This window comes from Engraulis encrasicolus, chromosome 9 (assembly GCF_034702125.1).
Source record: "Engraulis encrasicolus isolate BLACKSEA-1 chromosome 9, IST_EnEncr_1.0, whole genome shotgun sequence".
Classification (NCBI taxonomy): domain Eukaryota; kingdom Metazoa; phylum Chordata; class Actinopteri; order Clupeiformes; family Engraulidae; genus Engraulis; species Engraulis encrasicolus.
Window position 1 is genome coordinate 8,599,810 of NC_085865.1, and position 20,000 is coordinate 8,619,809.

General features: G+C 45.8%; 1 protein-coding gene across 5 annotated transcripts in view; it reads left to right on the forward strand.

The window, feature by feature from the left end:
* The window catches only part of pard3aa (par-3 family cell polarity regulator alpha, a), a 657,729-nt gene that overhangs the window by 257,769 nt on the left and 379,960 nt on the right, over positions 1-20,000 (forward strand). For all 5 annotated transcript variants that reach the window (XR_010036106.1, XM_063206446.1, XM_063206444.1 and 2 more), the window contains one exon: positions 18,632-18,820. Coding sequence is in view for 4 of the 5 variants with exons in the window: in XM_063206446.1 (XP_063062516.1) it covers positions 18,632-18,820 (189 nt within the window). In the remaining variant the exon portion in view is untranslated. The remainder of the gene's footprint in view (positions 1-18,631; positions 18,821-20,000) is intronic.

Sequence of the window (20,000 nt, forward strand, 5' to 3'; positions counted from 1 at the left end):
ATATGCGACACCCAGAGAGAGAGAGAGAGAGAGAGAGAGAGAGAGAGAGAGAGACGTGATGATGGAGTGAGACGGAGAGGCGGAGGGAGGAAGAGATAATGGTGTGGAAAAGGACTTGGTGAGAGACACAACCGATAAAGAGGAGGGGTATGGGAGCGGTGTGTCTGTGCGTCTGTGCGTCTGTGCGTCTGTGTCTGTGTGTTTGTGTGTTAGAGTGTGGCTCGGGCCGTATTTTTCTGTCCGAGCCCGGCCCTCAGCCGACAGAAAAGTGATCGACCCCGACCCGAGCCCTAGACTATTTAAAATGTTTGTGTCCGAACCCGTCCGAAGCCCGAGACCACTGTAATAACAACAGAACCTGTGCGCAAGCAAGATTTTCTATGTGGGCTCCTCCATACTCAAAATAGCACGTGATAAATAGCCAAGATAGGCAAAGACGTTAGGATGAGGCAATTTGCAGTAGCCTAATTTAGTTACGCACGCATAGTAAGTATAAACACACACACACATGTGACAGCGCACCTTATGTTTCCTTCGGTTAGACTAACCAGAGATGTTGAGTGCGGTGACCAAATGCATGGGAGGGGCGTGAGAGGAAAGGCGAAAACTAGGGAATACGTTTTGGATGCAGTCAGCACGCTATCGAAGCATTTGTTACGTTACTGTTAATGCAAATAAATCCCCGCGAGCCCTGTGAAGCTGCTGCTCCTTGTCGTTAAGAAGGATGGGCTATAATTTAACCCAGAAGAACCTGTTCGGCCCCCAAGAGAATGTCATTTCCCCTGATGTCCATGCGGTCAATATAAAATCAGGAAAGGTTGCACGCGCATAGTTACAACTGTACAGTAAAAGTGACAACAATTAAGAAGAACCTACGTGAAGGACATGATATGTCACAGCGGACAAAGTAGTAACAGGAAACCTCTCCTACCTTACTCCACGTAGCTTGTGCATCTTCTTAGTTATCCATATTATGCTCCTTGCTAGCACATGCTGGAAATGTATAAATCCTTGGCGAACAATGCAGTGACAAACTTCGTCATTTTATGTTCAACATTCAAGACAGCCTCGGCATGCTAAAACATGGCCTAGGCTACACTAGGCCTACAACAAAAGACCACGCGTCCGCTGACAACTGTTGATTTGGCGCTTATTAAGAAAACAAGTTGACTAGGCATCCCTACTCGGCTGACTGGGAGTGAGCGTCCATGTCGCCGCTGGTAACTGGCGCGCGCATACAGCCAATAATAATCACTCGCACGAGTAGCCTACCAACATTTTCATTTATGCATATTCAATTATTTATTTTTTAATCACAAAACTGCCGTTTGCATGAACTGAAACGTTTCCTCTGGTTGCTTAAAATTTTCACAATGTCTGTTTGCTTCAAGCCCGAGTCCGACCCGAGTCCGACAGATATTCTATTTTTTTTGTCCGAGCCCGGCCCGGCCCGTCGGGTTCCGACCAGGCCCGTCGGGCTTCGGTCGGGTTGCCATGCTCTGGTGTGTGTGTGTGTGTGTGTGTGTGTGTGTGTGTGTGTGTGTGTGTGTGTGTGTGTGTGTGTGTGTGTGTGTGTGTGTGTGTGTGTGTGTGTGTGAGTGTGTGAGTGTGTGTGTGTGTGTGTGTGTGTTTGTGTGTACGTGTGCTTGTGTGTGTGGGGTGGGCAGATGTGCATTTGTGCGGTGTGTGTGTGTGTGTGCCACATAAGAGGGACTGAAGTGATAAAGAGGTGGTAGTGGCGATTGTGTCTGGAGGATTGGGGGGGTGCGGTGCGTTGGGGGGGGGGGGGGGGTGTAAAAGCAAAGAAATGAGATTAAAATCACACAGAGCCATCGACATTGGCATGCAATAGGCCTGAGCATAAAAATTGATGTGAAGGGGAGAGGAAAAAAAAATGATTCGAAGAGGAGAGAAAAAAAAAAAGCAAATCGTATGAGCGAACCTGCAAGAGGTGATTTTCAGCCAGAACAGGAAAACAGCAGGTGATTAAATCTCGGCAGTCTTGACACACGCAGAGGCAGTCAAACGCAAACGCACACGGACCAGGATCCGAATTACTTGTGGCAATAGATGCTGTAGATTATCCTCTAACGTTAATGTCTCTTAGAACTGCTGTTCGAAAATACGCAACGAGTCTGAAGGTACTGATAAGAGCGAAATATTTCTGGAAATACTTTGGTGATTACTTTATGTAAGCAGTGCATCTGGCATGAATGTTTTTCGAGGTGTTTATTCAAGCCTATTGCTTGTTTCTTCGTTCGTTTGTTTGTTTTTTTCCCGTTTGTTCGTTCTGTCTCGGCCGTCCGTTTTTTCTTTCTTTCTTTCTTTCCTTTCTTTTTTCTTTCTTTATTCATTTCTTCATTTCTTTATTTCTTTATTTCCGTCAATCATGACATATATGCTCTCTCTCTCTCCCTCTCTCTCTCTCTCGCTCTCTCTTGATATATATCTCTGTCTCTCTCTCTCTCTCTCTCTCTCTCTCTAAAGATACTTTCCAAGGCCCTAACCAACAGACTTAAAGCAGTCCTGGGAAAGGTTATCCACCCAGACCAGTCCTACTGCATCCCAGGGCGTTCCATCTTTGATAGCCTCTTCCTCATCAGAGACATGCTGGGGCTGGCCCAGGGGCACCAGCTGGACATGGGGCTAGTCTCCTTAGACCAAGAGAAAGCTTACGACAGAGTAAGCCACAGCTACCTCTTTGAAGCCCTAGGGGCCTTTGGGTTTGGGCCCTCTTTTGTGTCATACGTCAGGCTGCTCTACACAGAAGTATACAGCCTGGTGAAAGTTAATGGAGCAGTGACACGACCTTTTAGAGTGGGTAGAGGCATCCGACAGGGCTGCAGTCTATCTGGTCTCCTCTATACAATTGCCATTGAGCCACTGCTGATACAGCTGAGGACGAGTCTTCAGGGTCTCACAGTTCAACGTTCCATGGCGGAGGAGAGAACTGCAGTGAAACTCATCGCCTATGCTGACGACGTCACAGTGATAATAAGGTCACAGGAGGAAGTTGCAGCGTTGCTCTCTTCACTGGATATATTTGCCAAAGCCTCCTCTGCGAAGGTGAATTGGGGGAAGACTGCATCGTTTCTTCTGGGGGGTTGGCAAGACCAACCACCTCCGCGCCTCCCAGTACAACAACAATGGGGCAGGACTGGACTTAAAATTCTGGGGGTGTGTTTTGGGTCAGAGCAGTACATGGAGAAGAACTGGGATGGACTGGTTGATAAAGTAACCGGTAAGCTTCGGCGGTGGGAGTGGATCAAGCCTCAACTGTCATACAGAGGTTGCGTGCTAGTTGTCAACAATCTGGCAGCTTCAATGTTGTGGCACAGGCTGACAGTTTTGGATCCTCCTGCTGAGCTTGTCTCAAGCTTGCAGAAGGTATTCGTCAACTTCATCTGGGACAGCAATCACTGGCTGCCCCCTGGCCTACTGTACTTACCGGTAGCAGAGGGGGGGCAGGGCCTGGTGGACATATCGGCGAAAGTGAAAGCAATGAGACTGCAGTCGGCACAGAAGCTGTTGTACGGTGAAGACAAGCCATGGGTGGATTTTGGCCGAGCAACACTTAGGGCAGCTACCCGAGGCCTCTTTGACCGGCATGTGTTCTTACTGTCCCACATTGAGCTTGTTCAGGTCACACCGCAAAGCTTCTATGGCTCGGTGCTGAAGGCCTGGAGTTTATTCACAACGGCAAGAGAAGAACATTTTGGACTGGAGGAGCCTCTCTTCTCTAACACCTTCTGGGTCGAACAGCCTGTAACTCAGAGCAGTGTTACTCAACTCTTGCTGGGAGCAGGAGTAACAAAGTTAAAGGACCTCATTGACCAAAGGGAGGGGTCCTGGCGGTCAGCTGAAGACTTAGCCTCTACACTTGGGGTCAGGTCCCTGAGGATGGTGGAAGGCCTTCTGAGGGGGTGGAAAGATGGGATGCCAGCCTGCTCTGCTGGCTTTGTAGACAGTGTGCTAAATGGGGGGTCAGCGGAGGCTGAATGTCCAGACATAAAAATTGCTGCTAGACAAGCTATGCCGGGCAATAGGGATGGGCAGCTGTTAACCAATCAGGGACTACAAGCTGTTAGTTTTAAAGCTGTTGAGAAAAGGACATTGTACAATCTGATTGTTAAGTGTTTGCATTTTAACGTTCTTAAAGACCGACCAGACACTAAGTGGAGGGCTCACCTTTCTAGTAGTCAGGTAGCACCTCCAGCATGGAGAACACTCTATAAAGGCCCATTACCGAAACGCTCAGGTGACCTTCAGTGGCGTGTGCTGCACTGTGCCTTAGCCACAAAGGTCTTTGTTGCTAAACTTAGACCTGATAAATCTAGTGTTTGTGGGGTCTGCAATGTGCCTGATAATGTGTTTCACATGTTTTGTGACTGTGTTAAGCTGCATGCTCTTTTTACCCTGCTGGACAAACTGTGTAGCCGCTTTGGCCTCCGCTTCTCTAAGGAGGTTTTCATTTTTGGGGTCAAGTACTCCAAGAAAATGGGACTAATGTGTACAGTGGTGAACTTTCTGATGGGGCAAGCCAAGTTGTGCATTTGGAAATGTAACAGACTGGAGGAAGAGGGGTGTGTGGGGGACCGGGTGGGAATGTTCAAGGCCTTGGTTGAGTCCAGGATCACTGTGGAGCATGCCTACTACCAGGCTATTGACAACCTTGAACTTTTCGATAAGTGGTGTGTGGATAAAGGGGTGTGGACAGCTAATGAGGGTGGTGGGTTAAGGTTTCTTTGGTAAGGGGTGTTTTTAATGGGGTAGGGTAGGGTGGGGTGGGAGGGTTTTTTTTTGTGGTGGTTGTGTGGGCCATGGTTGGTTCAATAAAGGGATTTTAAAAGTCAAAATCTCTCTCTCTCTCTCTCTCTTGATATATCTCTCTGTCTCTCTCTCCATCTAAAACTTTTCTCTGCTGTGTTTGTTCATCCATCAGGCCAGTGTGTGGTGTGGTGTGGTGTAGTGCGTTCTGCTCTGCTCTGCTCTGCTCTGTTCTGCAGTGGTGTCATTACTCACTGTATTAAGTTCCGCTTTATGACTACATCAAAGGCTGTCAGGGCCCCATTAGAGTGCTGATCTGCCCGGCTTTCTCAGAATCTTAATTGTGCAATTAATTCCAGCCTCACATTACTTATGACAGTCCTCTGATTTATGGTTGCCATGGCGAGAGAGAGGCTGGCGGATAACCCGAGTGACAGTTGCTATGACGATGGGTGGAGCTTTAAATTTTTAAAATAAAATAAAAATCAGAAATCAAAAATCCAGCCCAGGCTCTCACGGTTGGCAGCAAGAGAGGTGATATGAGTTATGGGATATGAATTCAGCTTGTTTCTTGAATTGTGTTGCATTTTTTGCTTGGTTTGACAAGATAACGGGAAGACTTGTTGGCTGGTATAATCAGACTTTGGGTAACTTCATGGCGAAGCATGCAGAATCTAAAAACACAAAGTTAGCAGAACAACATTTTTTTGAGAATGAAGTGCATTGATGGCATGAGGTAGGTTCTACGATCCGATCCGATCCGATTTGATACGATAGAACTTCTTTGTCAATTTACACTGAAATTAATTTTGTGTCCCTGAGCAAGACTCCTTTGAGACAGCACATACACATAGCATCAAGAGACTATTGCACATGAGTAAGACTCCTTTGAGACAGGACATACACATAGCAGCAAGAGACTATTGCACATGAGCCATGCATGTGTAGCACAAAAGCACCAATAGACAAAAGCACAACGGGGGGTGGGGTGGGGGTGGGGGGGGTGGGTGGTTGCTGGGACTAGAAGCAGACAGGGGGGGACAAATGCGGTCTGTTGTCCCGGGCCCAGGGAGAGAGGGGGCCCAAAATTGGGTCCTCATTACATTACATTGCATGTATTTGATGGGGGGGCCCTTTCAGATGGCTTTGTCCTGGGCCCGACAAAAGCTGTCAGCAGCCATGGTAGCAGGTTTCCCCGGATATTCAGCAGCAGTGTCCACAGTCCAATAGTCGTCAATAGTGTGTGTGTGTGTTTATGCACAACACACTCCTGCTGCTGTAATCAGCTCTGTCTGTAATGCCACTGGCATCCGTATGAGGTACCTGGCTGGCAGCTCGATAGATAGCTGGGATCCAGCAAGGCTGTTATCCAGCAAGCTCCATGTGATTACCAACACACAGTTAGCCATGCGGGGCCAGAGACGAGACGAGATGAGACGGGCAACCGCTCATGCCATATTTCATCCAGGTTTATTGATTTATTGTGTGGCCATCAGTGTTAACAGTGTTGGAATGGTCGCCGCCAAAAAACACCCTGCTTTTTTTCACTGTCCATTTCAAATCAAACATATTTCAGGTTTGTGGCTGGCTTTGGAGGCTATCTGTTGTTCTGGTCTGGAATGCATAGAAGTAAATGGAAAGGTGAAGTGAATGACAAAACCAACACGTTTCCTACCCAAGCAGTGAACACAGTTTCATAATGTCTGTGTATGACCTGTGTGTAATCCTTAACCCATTGACTGTAAAAAAGGGTGCTGAATGCCTGAGCCCTCAGCCTATAAAAAAACTTCTGAAGCACATACACAAAATGCTCTAAGTTGCATTTAAACGCTAAGACCCTCATCTTTCATTAGAATGTGTACATTCATCTCAAACAAACTGAGATTTGTAATTAAGTTGTCTCAAATCTCATGAGCCTCAATGTTGCATACTGCAGCTCCAGGCACCAGGGCTAGTGTTGCGTAATGTAACATCAGGCATCAATGGGTTAATGCATACACCTGGTGCCTTGGCTGTTGTTTGAAATGGCACCACCGCCTCATGACCGAAAGCATTGTCTGTATTTTTTTCTGTGTGTGTTTTCCTCCAACTGCATATATATTGTTCTTGTTCTTGAACCCCCGCTGTTTGCATTTTTTCCCCTTTTTGCACATAAATCCCACAACTGGTGAAAATGGGAAAACAAGTTTAGTCAGTGTGCATGTGTATGAATCTGTGGCATTGGCATGTAGTGACTGTGTTATTTGTGTGTGTGTGTGTGTGTGTGTGTGTGTGTGTGTGTGTGTGTGTGTGTGTGTGTGTGTGTGTGTGTGTGTGTGTGTGTGTGTGTGTGTGTGTGTGTGTGTGTGTGTGTGTGTGTGTGTGTGTGTGTGTGTGTGTGTGGGTGGTGTGCGCGTGTGCGCGTGTGTGCGTGTGTGCGTGTGTGTGTGTGTGGCTGTTTATCTGTGTGTGTGTGTGTGTGTGTTGTATATTTGGTCTTAGAGGTGGGGTGCGGAGCAGAGCAGTTACATACTGATTGAAACACACGCACACACGCACACACACACACACACTGGCAGTAAGGTAGTCAAGGATGTCTTCACAGCACTACAGGGACTGCCTGCCTGACTGGCTGACTGGCTGGCTGCGGGTATGAGTTGCATGGTAAAGATCCGTTTGACTGTTGCCATGGTAACTGCGGTCTCCCAACACCAGGCAGGGGTAGGATAGTGGTAGGCTTTGGGGTAGTGGTAGGGTTGGCAGGGCAACGAGGGCTGTGGCCAGGGGAGCATGTTGATTGGAGGTGAATTCCATGTGTGCTTTTCTGACTGTACTTCACTGGGTAACATGGCAGGCCGTATGCCCCTCTTTCTAAATATACAGAGGTGTATTTTAATCACAGGTCGATGTGAGGTAGAAGTGAATGTACATGCTTGCCAGTTCGTGTTTACCCGAGTCTTCTGTCGAACTGCCAAACATGGGTGTCAATACGCGCCCTGACTCGACTGACTGGTTAACATTGGTATGCATACAGTGTGTACCCTATTTCTAAACATACAGAGGTATGTATGCTACACGTGGATTACATGCTTGCATGTTTACTTGCATTGGCAGGCATGGATGTCTATGCATCCTGACTATTTCACTTGGTAATATGGCTGCATAATTATGTTCCTGGTTTGTAAACATACAGAGTTACAATATATATGCTAGACGTGAATTGAATGCTTATAGTACATGGTTACAGGAGTTACATTTTATTATTATTTTTACCTTATGTTTTAACTTAATTTTTTAAATGTTTTTTGACTCTAATTTATTTCCTTCTTTCTTCCCTGTTTCCTTTCATTTACATTTGTTAACTTTGTGAAGCACATTGAGTTGCACCTGTGTATGAAATTCGCTATGTAAATAAACTTGCCTTGCCTTGCCTTGCCTTGCCTTAACTTGCCATGGCAAACATGGGTGTCATTCAGTATGCATCCTGACTATTCCACTTGCTGACATTGGTAATATGGGTACATACTTGTGTCCCCTGTTTTCTAAACATACAGAGGTGTATATGGTAGACGTGAATTAAATGCTTTCATGTTTTCCTGTCTACTGCTACTGGTAATTACGGGTGACACCCTGAAACTCTTTAAGCATGCTAAACGTCTATACTGTAGACACCTCTTACACAAACAAGCACACGCATGGCTTGCTAATAGACACCTTTTTTCACAAACATGCGTCGCGCATGCATGGGTTGCTGATCATTTCCAGTCCTCGGTCCGCTTAACCTTTTGAGCATTCTATTAAAAGAATGCGTTCTATAACAATGCAAGATTCTACAATTCCATATTGTATTGAATGACGCCCAGAATTCTATAGAACTTTCACTGCCCGAACATTCCCGTCACACCGGTGTGACGGTACACTTTTAAAGTTAATATTTATCTCACACGCTTGACTCGTCAAGACCAGGCTGATTTACAAGATGTACCCGGCAGCAGGTCCAATATTTCTTTTTCATTAACAAAATAAGATCTCCTCCCTCTCCCACCCTCAACAAGTTATCATTTTTATTAGTGACAAACTGACTGTGTCGCTGCTGCTGCTCCTCCGGAGACTTTGCTGGTTTTAACATAATTAGCTGTCTGCAGTAGAGTTATGCTCTCCTGTTGATGCGCCGTTTTGTGGATGGTCTGCCGGCCGCTGCTCCTGTTCCAGTAAGGGTGAGGTAATACGCGGCAACTTTTTCGCTAACAAAGTGCAAAAGAGAAACGTGAGAAGAAAAGGAAAAAAAAAGAAGAAGTGAAGAAAAGTAGGAAGGACACTGTGCGTCCCCGGGCTCGTTCTCTCGTTCACTCTTTGGCTTCTTTTTCTTCTTTCTCTCGCTCCTTTTTCTTGCTCTTGCTGTGTCTGTCGTTTGCTTAATGGGAGAGAACTCTTGCCAAATGTAGGTGAAAATATATTATATGTGTCGGGGATTTAAAAAAAACCGAAGAAGTAATCAGACAAGTTCTCTGGGCTTAGCTCTTAAGCTCTCTTCTTGACAATGAATAAATTCACAGTCACCACCTGGAGCGATGTTATCGCACGCGCCCGCCGCTCTAAAGAAAGTTCAACGTCGCAATTTGTAGGTGATGCGCTAATCTTGTAAGTGCTAACTTTGGGGGGCAAAATCTGATGAAACTATGAAGAAAGATCAGCATTATGTTGGATGAAAAGAATAACGTTGTGTGATTTGTTGCAAGTGATGAGAGATTCACTGTGAGAGCACCGGGAATTTACATCAATTTATATGCACGTCTTATGGAAAAGTACTTGTTTCATAAGTCACTGAAGTGTATGAGATCAGATGATTACATTGCCGGTGGTGTTGGTACTTTAGTGGCTTGGTCTAAGTGCACAGCATCAGTCCAATTTTGCCCTCAATTTGATGTGGACGACACATTTCCATAATCAAACTTCAATCTTGTCTTGTGTCGTCGTGCCATTGTGTCGTCGTGTCCTCTTTCAACAGTCTGACGTTTTGTGGCTGTGGCTTTTTTTCAGAGGCCCTTAAAGGGATACTGTCCCATTTTTGGAAATAAGCTTATTTGACACCTCCTCTTGATTTAAATAATAGGGTTTTACCGTTCTCCTTTACTTTCAACCGTTCTCTGGGTGTGGCAGTGCAGATTTTACCTTCATTCTAGCAGTTAACATTGAGTCCCATGAGACCAGCTGGCGGCTAACTGGTCTCATAGGACTCAATGCTAACTGCTAGCTTGCAGGTAAAATTTGCACTGCCATTGCTACAAAACGGTCGAAAGTACAAGAAAACTGTAAAACCCTATTATTTAACTCAAGGGGAGGTGTAAAATAAGCTTATTTCCAAAAATGGGATAGTATTACTTTAATAGAAAAAAAAATATAGTCAGAGGCAAGATCCAACCTCTACCCCACATGTGATGGTGCAGTGTAGCCAGTCCCCCATCCAGAAGAGAGCTGCGCATTTTTGGTTCCAGGATCTCAGAAAGACTTGAGAATGGCCACACATGCAGTAAACTGGTATTCTCAAGTGCTCAGTTTCTTGAAACTTTGTCCAAGATCTTGCCAAAATAGTGTTTCAAGATAGTGTGACGATCATAAAAGATGAAAACCGCCATACCATCTGACCATGCCATCAAATTTAGCTCAATCAAATACAGAAAAAAAGATAAAACAAATAAATAAAACTATTCCGTGCAGTTTCCGCCATGTTTATGAGTCCAGCGACTCGTTGGGGTGCGTGATTATGACCCAGCTCTGCTAATTGGCTGCCTAGAGCATCCCCTTGTACATGCCACTTTGCCTCTGTGTGTGTCTCTTTTATATTTTTGTTTTCATCAAAGCCCTCAGCATATGTGTGTGTTGATAGGCATATACACCACAGTGTGTTTTTTCCTCTTGGGGGTGAAATGAGACATCTGTCCGACTATCTCTCTCTCTCTCTCTCTCTCTCGCTCTCTGTCTCTCTCTCTCTCTCTCTCTCTCTCTCTCTCTCTCTCTCTTCTGCAAAGTGGCACACTGCACTCTCCCCCCCACTGTGTAAATTACGACCGCCATTACGGCAGCCCAAAGATGTTAAAGTTCAATCGCCCGTTTGAAATCATCTCGTAATGGCTCTCTGTCTTTGTGTGTGTGTGTGCGTGTGCGTGTGCGTGTGTGTGTGTGTGTGTGTGTGTGTGTGTGCGTGTGCGTGTGCGTGTGTGTGTGTGTGTGTGTGTGTTCTGTTTTTTGTTTTTTTTTTGTTTTTTGGTAGATGTTTTCTTCCCTCCCGTTTCTCTGTACCGTTTCAAATTACTCACCCCTGCCGTCTTATTTTCTTTGCAGGTGTGTGTGTGTGTGTGTGTGTGTGTGTGTGTGCTTGTGCTTGTGCGTGTGCGTGTGCGTGTGCGTGTGCGTGTGAGTGTGCACGTGTGTCCCCTCCGCGTTTGCGTTGTTTCTCTCTTCTGGTGTTTCATGGTGCTGTTTGTATGTTGCCAGACAGTATGGCAGAGCACACAGCGTCATATTCTCTCCTCTGAACCCAACGTTCCCTCATAATTAAACCCGGGGTTGCCAAGTGATACACAAGAACAATGACACTTCTGTTAACGACTTTGCAGCAGTTTGGGTGCGTGTGTGTGTGTGCGTGCGCGCGCACGCGCATGTGTGTGTGTGTTTACGAGAACACGACAAAGCCACCTGTTTTCATTTAGTAGGTTTTTTTCAGCAGCTGTTACAGTAATTATCTGCACTTTTGGTGTGTGTGTGTGTGTGCGCATGTGTGTTTTTGTTTGTCTTCTACGGTGTGAGTGTGTATGAATCAGACTCTCTGTGTCTCTCACTCTCTCTTTGCCTCTCTCTGTCTTTCTCTCTCTCTCTTTCCTCCTCTTCCCACCCTCCTTTTCTGTGCGTGTGTGTACCCGTGTGTGTGTGTGTGTGTGTGTGTGTGTGTGTGTGTGTGTGTGTGTGTGTGTGTGTGTGTGTGTGTGTGTGTGTGTGTGTGTGTGCGCGTGTGTGTGTGCGCGTGTGTGCGCGTGTGTGCGTGTGTGTGTGTGTGTGTGTGTGTGTGTGTGTGTGTGTGTGTGTGTGTGTGTGTGTGTGTGTGTGTGTACCCGTGTGTGTGTACCCGTGTGTGTGTGTGCAGGCTTGCGTGTGTGACTTTGTGCATCACTGTCGGAGTGTAGTGTGTGTGATGTACAGCAGCTGCTGCTGGGTCTGGTGATGTAGACGATACTTTGGGCAAATGGCTTCAGTGTTATTTCCCACAGGAAACATCAGACTAGACTAAATAGTCAAAGAAGTACGAAAAGAAAACTAGCGTTGCATAATTACCCAACCCCTCCAAAAGCTGAAAGATTAAATGCCATTTTTATAGTTGCATGCACGACTCTATAAGGCAAAGTGTTGGCACATCAGTCAGCCAAGTTGATCGGAAACAACTTTGCTTTTATTATTGTGTATGTACGCAATGTTGATGTGTTGCTCTTTGTCTTCTTTCTTTCTGTCTTTATTATTGTAAACGTCTGTAGTGTGGATAGGGGAAATGTGTCAGGCCTGCATTTGTAGACATAAACACTGCTGTTTCAGCTGATCCATGGTGGACAAATTCTGAGAACAGACAACTTTGTCAGTCCCAATCTTGATGTAGTTACTGTTTTTTACCCTTGTGACTTGTAACATGACAGTATGTTTTAAGGTGAATAGCTGAATACTACTACTACTACTACTACTTCTACTACTACTACTACTACTTCTTCTACTACTACTGCTACTACTACTACTACTACTACTACCAAATCCATCATTTTCATGTCAATAAGGTGGTATGCTTATTTCATTGGCCAGCTTATGGATTTCCTTAAAGGTACACTGTGCAGGAAATGGTCAAAAAAGGTACTGCAACTATGCTGCTCATTGAAACTGTGTCACCCATTGCCAAATTTGACATTTTCATGCAAGTTTACTAAGTAATGAACTAACATTTTGTATTATGGCCCAAGTACAGTCATTTTTGCAGCTAAAAATGGCTATTTCTGGAAATTCAAAATGGCGGACCATGTATGAAAAGAGCAATTTTTCCAGTCATAATGAATACTTAGAATTTGATGGTGGTGGTAAATATTCATGAAAAAGGTAACATTAGTGAATGGGTAGCATGTATTCTGGAAATGAACAACTAAAAATCTCACACAGTGTCCCTTTAAGATGCATGTTACCATGCAGAGTCAATTTTGGTTAATGCTGGACGATGGAAGACATTCATTCAAAACGTTGTAAATTTGTTTTGGTTTTTTTGTATTGTTCTCAAACTCCTCATTTGTGTCTGAATCTTTTATGCCGTATGGTGTTTTGATGTCAAGCACAAATGTTGTCAATTTTGACTGAACACATGACCTTGTGTTAACACTTTCAAAGACACACAGGACTGAAAAATGTAATTTCTCTCTCGTCTTTATCTCTCTCTCTCTCTCTCTCTCTCTCTCTCTCTCTCTCTCTCTCTCTCTCTCCATTTTTCTCTCTCTCTTTTTATCTCTCTTTCTCTCTCTCTCTCTCTCTCTCTCTCTCTCCATCTCTCTCTCTTCTCTCTCTCTCTCTCTCTCTCTCTCTCTCTCTCTCTCTCTCTCTCTCTCTCTCTCTCTCTCTCTCCCTTTATCTCTCTCCCTTTATCTCTCTCTCTCTCTCTCTCTCTCTCTCTCTCTCTCTCTCTCTCTCTCTCTCTCCTCCTCTCCTTTCTCCTTTAATTGCGCTGGGATAAAGACAGAGCAGCAGCCACTCCACTCTGCTTCAGCCCATCCCAGGCTCGCTTAAATGCCTTCAGCTTTTATCTTCTGTCACCGGAAGAGAAGAGAATGGACATGGGGGGGAAAAAGGAAAGAGATGCGGAAAGAAAGAAAGAAAGGGTGCCGTGAAAATCCAGTACGGCCGTCACGCGAGAAAAAAAAAAAAAGAATCCGCCTGGCAAATACTTATCATGCGTAGACGCTCTTGGCAATTACATCCTTGAGTGATTTCTTTTCGGCTTTTTAAAATTCATTTCCAGTGACCTTTATGGCCCCCGCATTTGGCCATGAGCTGGCAGAAAAGTTCCCTCCAGCGAGTGCCGCTTAGTAATTGCCAAGGGTGCTGATGGGCTTTGCTGGGAGAATCTCAAAGGGGCGTGTGTGCGTGCGTGCGTGCGTGCGTGTGTGCGTGTGCGTGTGTGGGTCTATGTGCCTTTGTCTATGTGCGTGCATGTATGTGGGGGAGGGTGGGGGGGTGTATTTGTGCCCAGTCATTGTTTAGTTTATATATTTAAAGCCTCCCATCCCTTTAACTTTACTGACTCTTAATTTTCCATTTTCTTAAAGGCGGTTGGGAAAAGACGGCATGTACAGTATATCGCAAAGACAAGGTGTGAGAAGTGGAGACTGCATATTAGCAGAGCACATTCTTCTGGTTATTTTACCTCTTCATGTTGTTTTTTTTTTTCACCTCGTCATCCCGCAAAAAACAACAGAAAAGACACAGAGCGGTGCAAACAAAATGCCACACCTTTACACTCAAGTACAGTTCTAGGTCTGTAGTCTCCACTGATTTACTGGGCAGAGAGAAGCAGCCGGACATTGGGCTGTCTCAGAAAAATGGAAACATCAGAAACGCATCGATTTTTTAGATGCGTCCTAGCATCTCTATGAGAGGGTCTGTCCGTCCGTCCATCTGTCCGTCTGAAACGCATCTGTTTGTCTGAAACACATTCTTTGAACTGTCATTCCCTCTTCTGTCCACAAGGCAGCAGTGCGTAGACGGACGCATCTTTGTCCGCCTGTCGGACTTGTTTATTCTTTCCTCCACATCAGACGTGCACTGATTTTTTTTTTCTCCATTTTTCTTGTGTTACTTAATCTTGTTGTCTTAATCACTTTTTCATCCCACAAAGTCAGCGGATAAGAGCCAATGAGGGGCAAGGAAAGTGCTAGCCAGGCCGCGCCCCCCTAGTGATGCAACAACTTCAGCGTTGCTACTAGTCTGACCAAGAGCATAACAATTAACATTTTGAAAGTCGATGATAGTCAGGCTAGGAAGATGCCACACCCCGGCACATCCAAGGTCTGTCGTCTTCGCTTTCGCTTGGCTTTTATGATCACAGACAGCCGGGCGAACAGGCATGTCCCTGAACAACAGGCAACGGTGGAAGCTTGCCATCATCTTTGATTAAGAACTAATGAATTACTTGAGCACATAATTGGCTTCGACTGGCGCAGTAGAGTAGCATAGTCCCTTAGCACTAGCGCCAGCCTTGGGGAGACAGGCAGGCAGGCAGGCAGGCAGGCAGGTAGTTGGACACACTCCAGTCAAGAAGAAAGTGGTGTGTGTGTGTGTGCGTGTGTGCGTGTGTGCGTGCGTGCGTGCGTGTGTGCGCGTGCGCGTGTGTGTGTGTGTGTGTGTGTGTGTGTGTGTGCGTGCGCGTACATATGTGTGTGGGTCTATGTGCCTTTGTCTATGTGCCCCTGTGTGTGTGTGTGTGTGTTTCTGTGTGTGTGTGTGCGTGCGTGTGTGTGCGTGCGTGTCACAATATACACATTCGCAGGTTTCACCGAAAAGGAGAGGCGCTGCAAGACGAATAAATGGCAAATTCTCTAATTGTGGTGGCGGGAAACCCACTCAGGCAGAACCTGATGGGCTGCAGCACCTACCTGCAATTAACATGTGTGTGTCTGTGTGTGTGTGTGTGTGTCTGTGTGTGTGTGTGTGTGTGTGTGTGTGTGTGTGTGTGTGTGTGTGTGTGAGAGAGAGAGAGAGAGAGAGAGAGAGAGAGAGAGGAGAGAGAGAGAGAGAGAGAGAGAGAGAGAGGAGAGAGAGAGAGAGAGAGAGAGAGAGAGAGAGAGAGAGAGAGAGAGAGAGAAGAGAGAGAGAGAGAGAGAGAGAGAGAGAGAGAGAGAGAGAGAGAGAGAGAGAGAGAGAGAGAGAGAGAGAGAGAGAGAGCTGCGGCACCTACATGCAATTAATGTATGTGTGCGCATGTGTGTGTGCGCGTGTGTGTGTGTATGAGAGAGAGAGAGAGAGCTGCTACACCTACCTGCAATTAACGCGTGTGTGCTTTTGGATATGCGGCGAGAAGCAGTGAGGGAGAGAGAGAGTGAGTGAGTGAGTGAGCTGATATATTGATGGATTAACACAGTGGTTCCCAAACTTTTTTCCCTGCGCACCCCTTTGTACATTTCAATGTGGTTCGCGCAATATTTTATTGTGCTGATGGTCACGCAATTATGGATTCACTGCACTTTTCACCGCACGTCGTTTTGGGGAATCCTCTTTTCCAATAGACTTTTTTTTTCTGCTGTCATTACAATGGAACTTGATACACTGTTGCACTTGTTACATGAAGTCTAGGAGTTAAACCACACTTCAGATGGACCCTTCCAGCATACAATTCACCATACAATTGAAAGCTACTTGATGTTCATTAATGCTGGATAAAAAAAACACACATATCCACCATTGCTCTATTCAGCTCACACACACCCCTTATGCCAGTCCGCGTACCCCCAGGGGTGCACGCACCCCAGTTTGGGAAACCCTGGATTAAGAGATCTCATCAGCAGTGGGGATATTGAACTGCAGCTCCATTTGCTTTCACATTTGATATGGAAATCCAATTGAATTTGGTGTTTGAGTCTGAGGAATTGCAGTCGGATATTATGCTCACATCCTGTCTGTTTCTCTACTAACACAGCACATGGGGGCCAGTTGCCTTGCTGTATAGCTTTGCTTTGGAACTTTGCAAAACACACACACACACACACACACACACACACACACACACACACACACACACACACACACACACACACACACACACACACACACACACACACACACACACACACACGACTATAATCACACACACGACTATAGTCACACACCTTCTATTTCCACACAACCTCATTAATATTTTACGTTGCTGGCAAACTCACATCTATAGGGATGCGTTGCAACATGCAAAGAACATGGTCATTGTTGTTTTCAAACACGGAAAAATGTGGCGGCTTCATGTCCGTCCAAAGCCAATGTAAATGTTGGCACTGGAATATTCGCACCCTGGCTCTCTCTATATATTGTATGTGCTGCAACACTTTCATCCATGTTGCCACATTAAGCCTGGCTTGCATGCTAAAGAGCCCCGGCCTAATTGGGATGCATGGAGTAGCGTGGCTTGCTGGGGGAAATCATGTTATTCATGTTCATATTTTATATTCAAGTCCAGCTGCCCTGTCCATCAAAAGCTCCCTTTCCTTTCCTCTCCTTTCCTCTCCTCTCCGCCTCCCAACCTGGCACCCGCACAACTATCATTAACCCTTCGAATGCCAGGGGCCACATGCTGCGTCGTCACTCACACACACACACTCACACACACACACACACACACACACACACACACACACACACACACACACACACACACACACACACACACACACACACACACACACACACACACACACACACACTATACTAGAGCGGCTTATCTTTTCCCCTTAGATTACACCACTCTGTTTTATTCTATTTATTTCTTTCATAAGCAAGAAGGAAAACAGGGAGACACGGATAATGGCTGTACGAGTTTATATTTATTTCGTGCATAAACCGGTTAAAATATTCCTGACATGTCCTCCGCTTGGTGTCACTCATCTAATCTATTGCTTACACACCACACACACACACACACACACACACACACACACACACACACACACACACACACACACACACACACACACACACACACACACACACACACACACACACACAACAGACACACACACACGTCCAACAACAAATGAATTCTTCTTTTTTCACATTCGTTTTTTTTGTTTATTGCATATTGCTGCCTCATAAACGATGCCTTGAGGATTTCCGCTGTGTCCTTTTCATATCCGAGATGAAGAAAGTACACACGCGCTCACACACGCGCGCACATACACACACCACGCGCACGCGTGCACACATACACACACACACACACACACACACACACATACACACACACACACCACGCACGCACACACACACACACACACTGACACACAGACACACACATGGAGGAACATACACACACACACACACACAAATCATCTGTAAGAGCCCCCGATCTAGCACATATAATGTGATGATAACCCAATTCTGGGCCCCCTCTCTCCCTGTGCCCGGTACAACTGATCCCTTTGTCACCCCTTGTCAGCTTCCCTGCAAGCGCGCACACACACACACACACACACACACACACGCACACACGCACACACGCACACACGCACACACGCACACAGGCACAAACGCACACACGCACACACACACACACGCACACTCACACAGACAAACAAAGCCATGCGGACATGTAAATTGCTACATGCCATCATCGTCAAAGTTGAGGCCAATTCCCTCTGTCACACTTGACAGCCTGGTGGTTGGTGGCAGGAGAGCCATCAGGCAAAACGCTGCCGGAGATTTTCATAACTTCGATTCTTATTCTTATGTCTTTTTTCTCTTCCTCTTCCTACCTACCTTCCTCCTTCTTGTCCTCAAAAGTCACTTTTCCGCTATTGTCATTCTCTCTCTCTCTCTGCATCAGAAGCAACTCTATATCCTCCCTCTCTCTCTCTCTCTCTCTCTCTCTCTCTCTCTCTCACACTCTCTCTCTCTCTCACACACACACACACACACACACACACACACACACACACACACACACACACACACACACACACACACACACACACACACACACACACACACACACACAGACACACACACACACACACACACACACACACCACCCCGACAAAGGACCAACAAATGATCCCTCTTTCTTCTCTCTTCTTCTCTCCTTCTCTATTGTCCCCTATGTTGCCAGACGCCAGAGGAGGATGACCTGGTGTTGACCCCTGACGGCACGCGGGAGTTCCTGACCTTCGAGATCCCCCTGAACGACTCGGGCTCGGCCGGCCTGGGGGTCAGCGTCAAGGGCAACCGCTCCAAAGAGAACCACGCCGACCTCGGCATCTTCGTCAAGTCCATCATCAACGGCGGAGCGGCCTGCAAGGTGAGACAACCCAAACGCATACGCACGCGATATTGTGACTCTGCGTATCACGATTTCTCGGTTTGATACAATATCGTTACAGCCCTACGTAACGTGTAATGTTAACGTAACGTAACGTAACGTTAATGTATGTCCTCTACAAGTCTTCTGTTGTCCAGTCTTGCACTTTAAATTTCTGTATGAGCACTGTCTATGTCCATACTGTCTTAAGTCCATGTATAAGTACTGTCTATGTCTATACTGTCTATGTCCTTACCTAGATTTAGTCTTTGTCTGTATGGGAAAGCAAGAAATGTAATTTCAAATTCTTTGTATGACCAGTGCATGTAAAGAAATTGACAATAAAACCTACTTGACTTGACTTAACAGGCACAATGACGAGTCATGTCTGACATAGTCTGTTAGAACTGGACCCAGCTGCATATTTCCTCATCATCAAGATATTTGATTTTGCAGTATACGCTGCATCACTGCAATTTGCACGAGTACAATTGGACTGCATTTATGACATGAATTTCCACTTTACATGGCACAGCACCACCATTACATTGCAGTCGTCATAACTCACGGTCTTTCTATGCCATTTGACCAATGCAAATCATTGAGTCCTCCTAGTGAAGTCACATGATATATGATGTTGTCCTTCTCGTCATATTGGTTGTGTCTGTGATTGTGAGCCGTTATTTCTGTGTGGACAATATTTCCCTTTCCATACAAGAAGAGCTACAAGCGTGAACCGCAGTCAGTGACTAGAGTCTTGGGCTAAATAATAGTAGATTGATTGTTATTCCATCTCCAGCACTTTACCCCGAAGCATCCCTTTTGTTGTCTTGACTTATGGCACAGCAGCTATTTGGGAGAGGGGAGTATAAATTCAGTGGAGGGTGTTACCTTTGCCTGGAAAGGGGAGAGAGTGTTTCCCACATCAATAATGTATAGCCTGACAGACCTTCAGGTGCTCTGCTCTGCTCTAATCTGCTCTGCTCTGGTCTTCTCTTCTCTTCTCTTCTCTTCTCTTCTCTTCTCTTCTCTTCTCTTCTCTTCTCTTCTCTTCTCTTCTCTTCTCTTCTCTTCTCTTCTCTTCTCTTCTCTTCTCTGTTCTTCTCTCCTCTTCTCTTTCTCTCCCTCCCTCTCTTCTCTCCTCTCCTCTCCCTCTCCCTCTCATCGACGTTCAAATCTC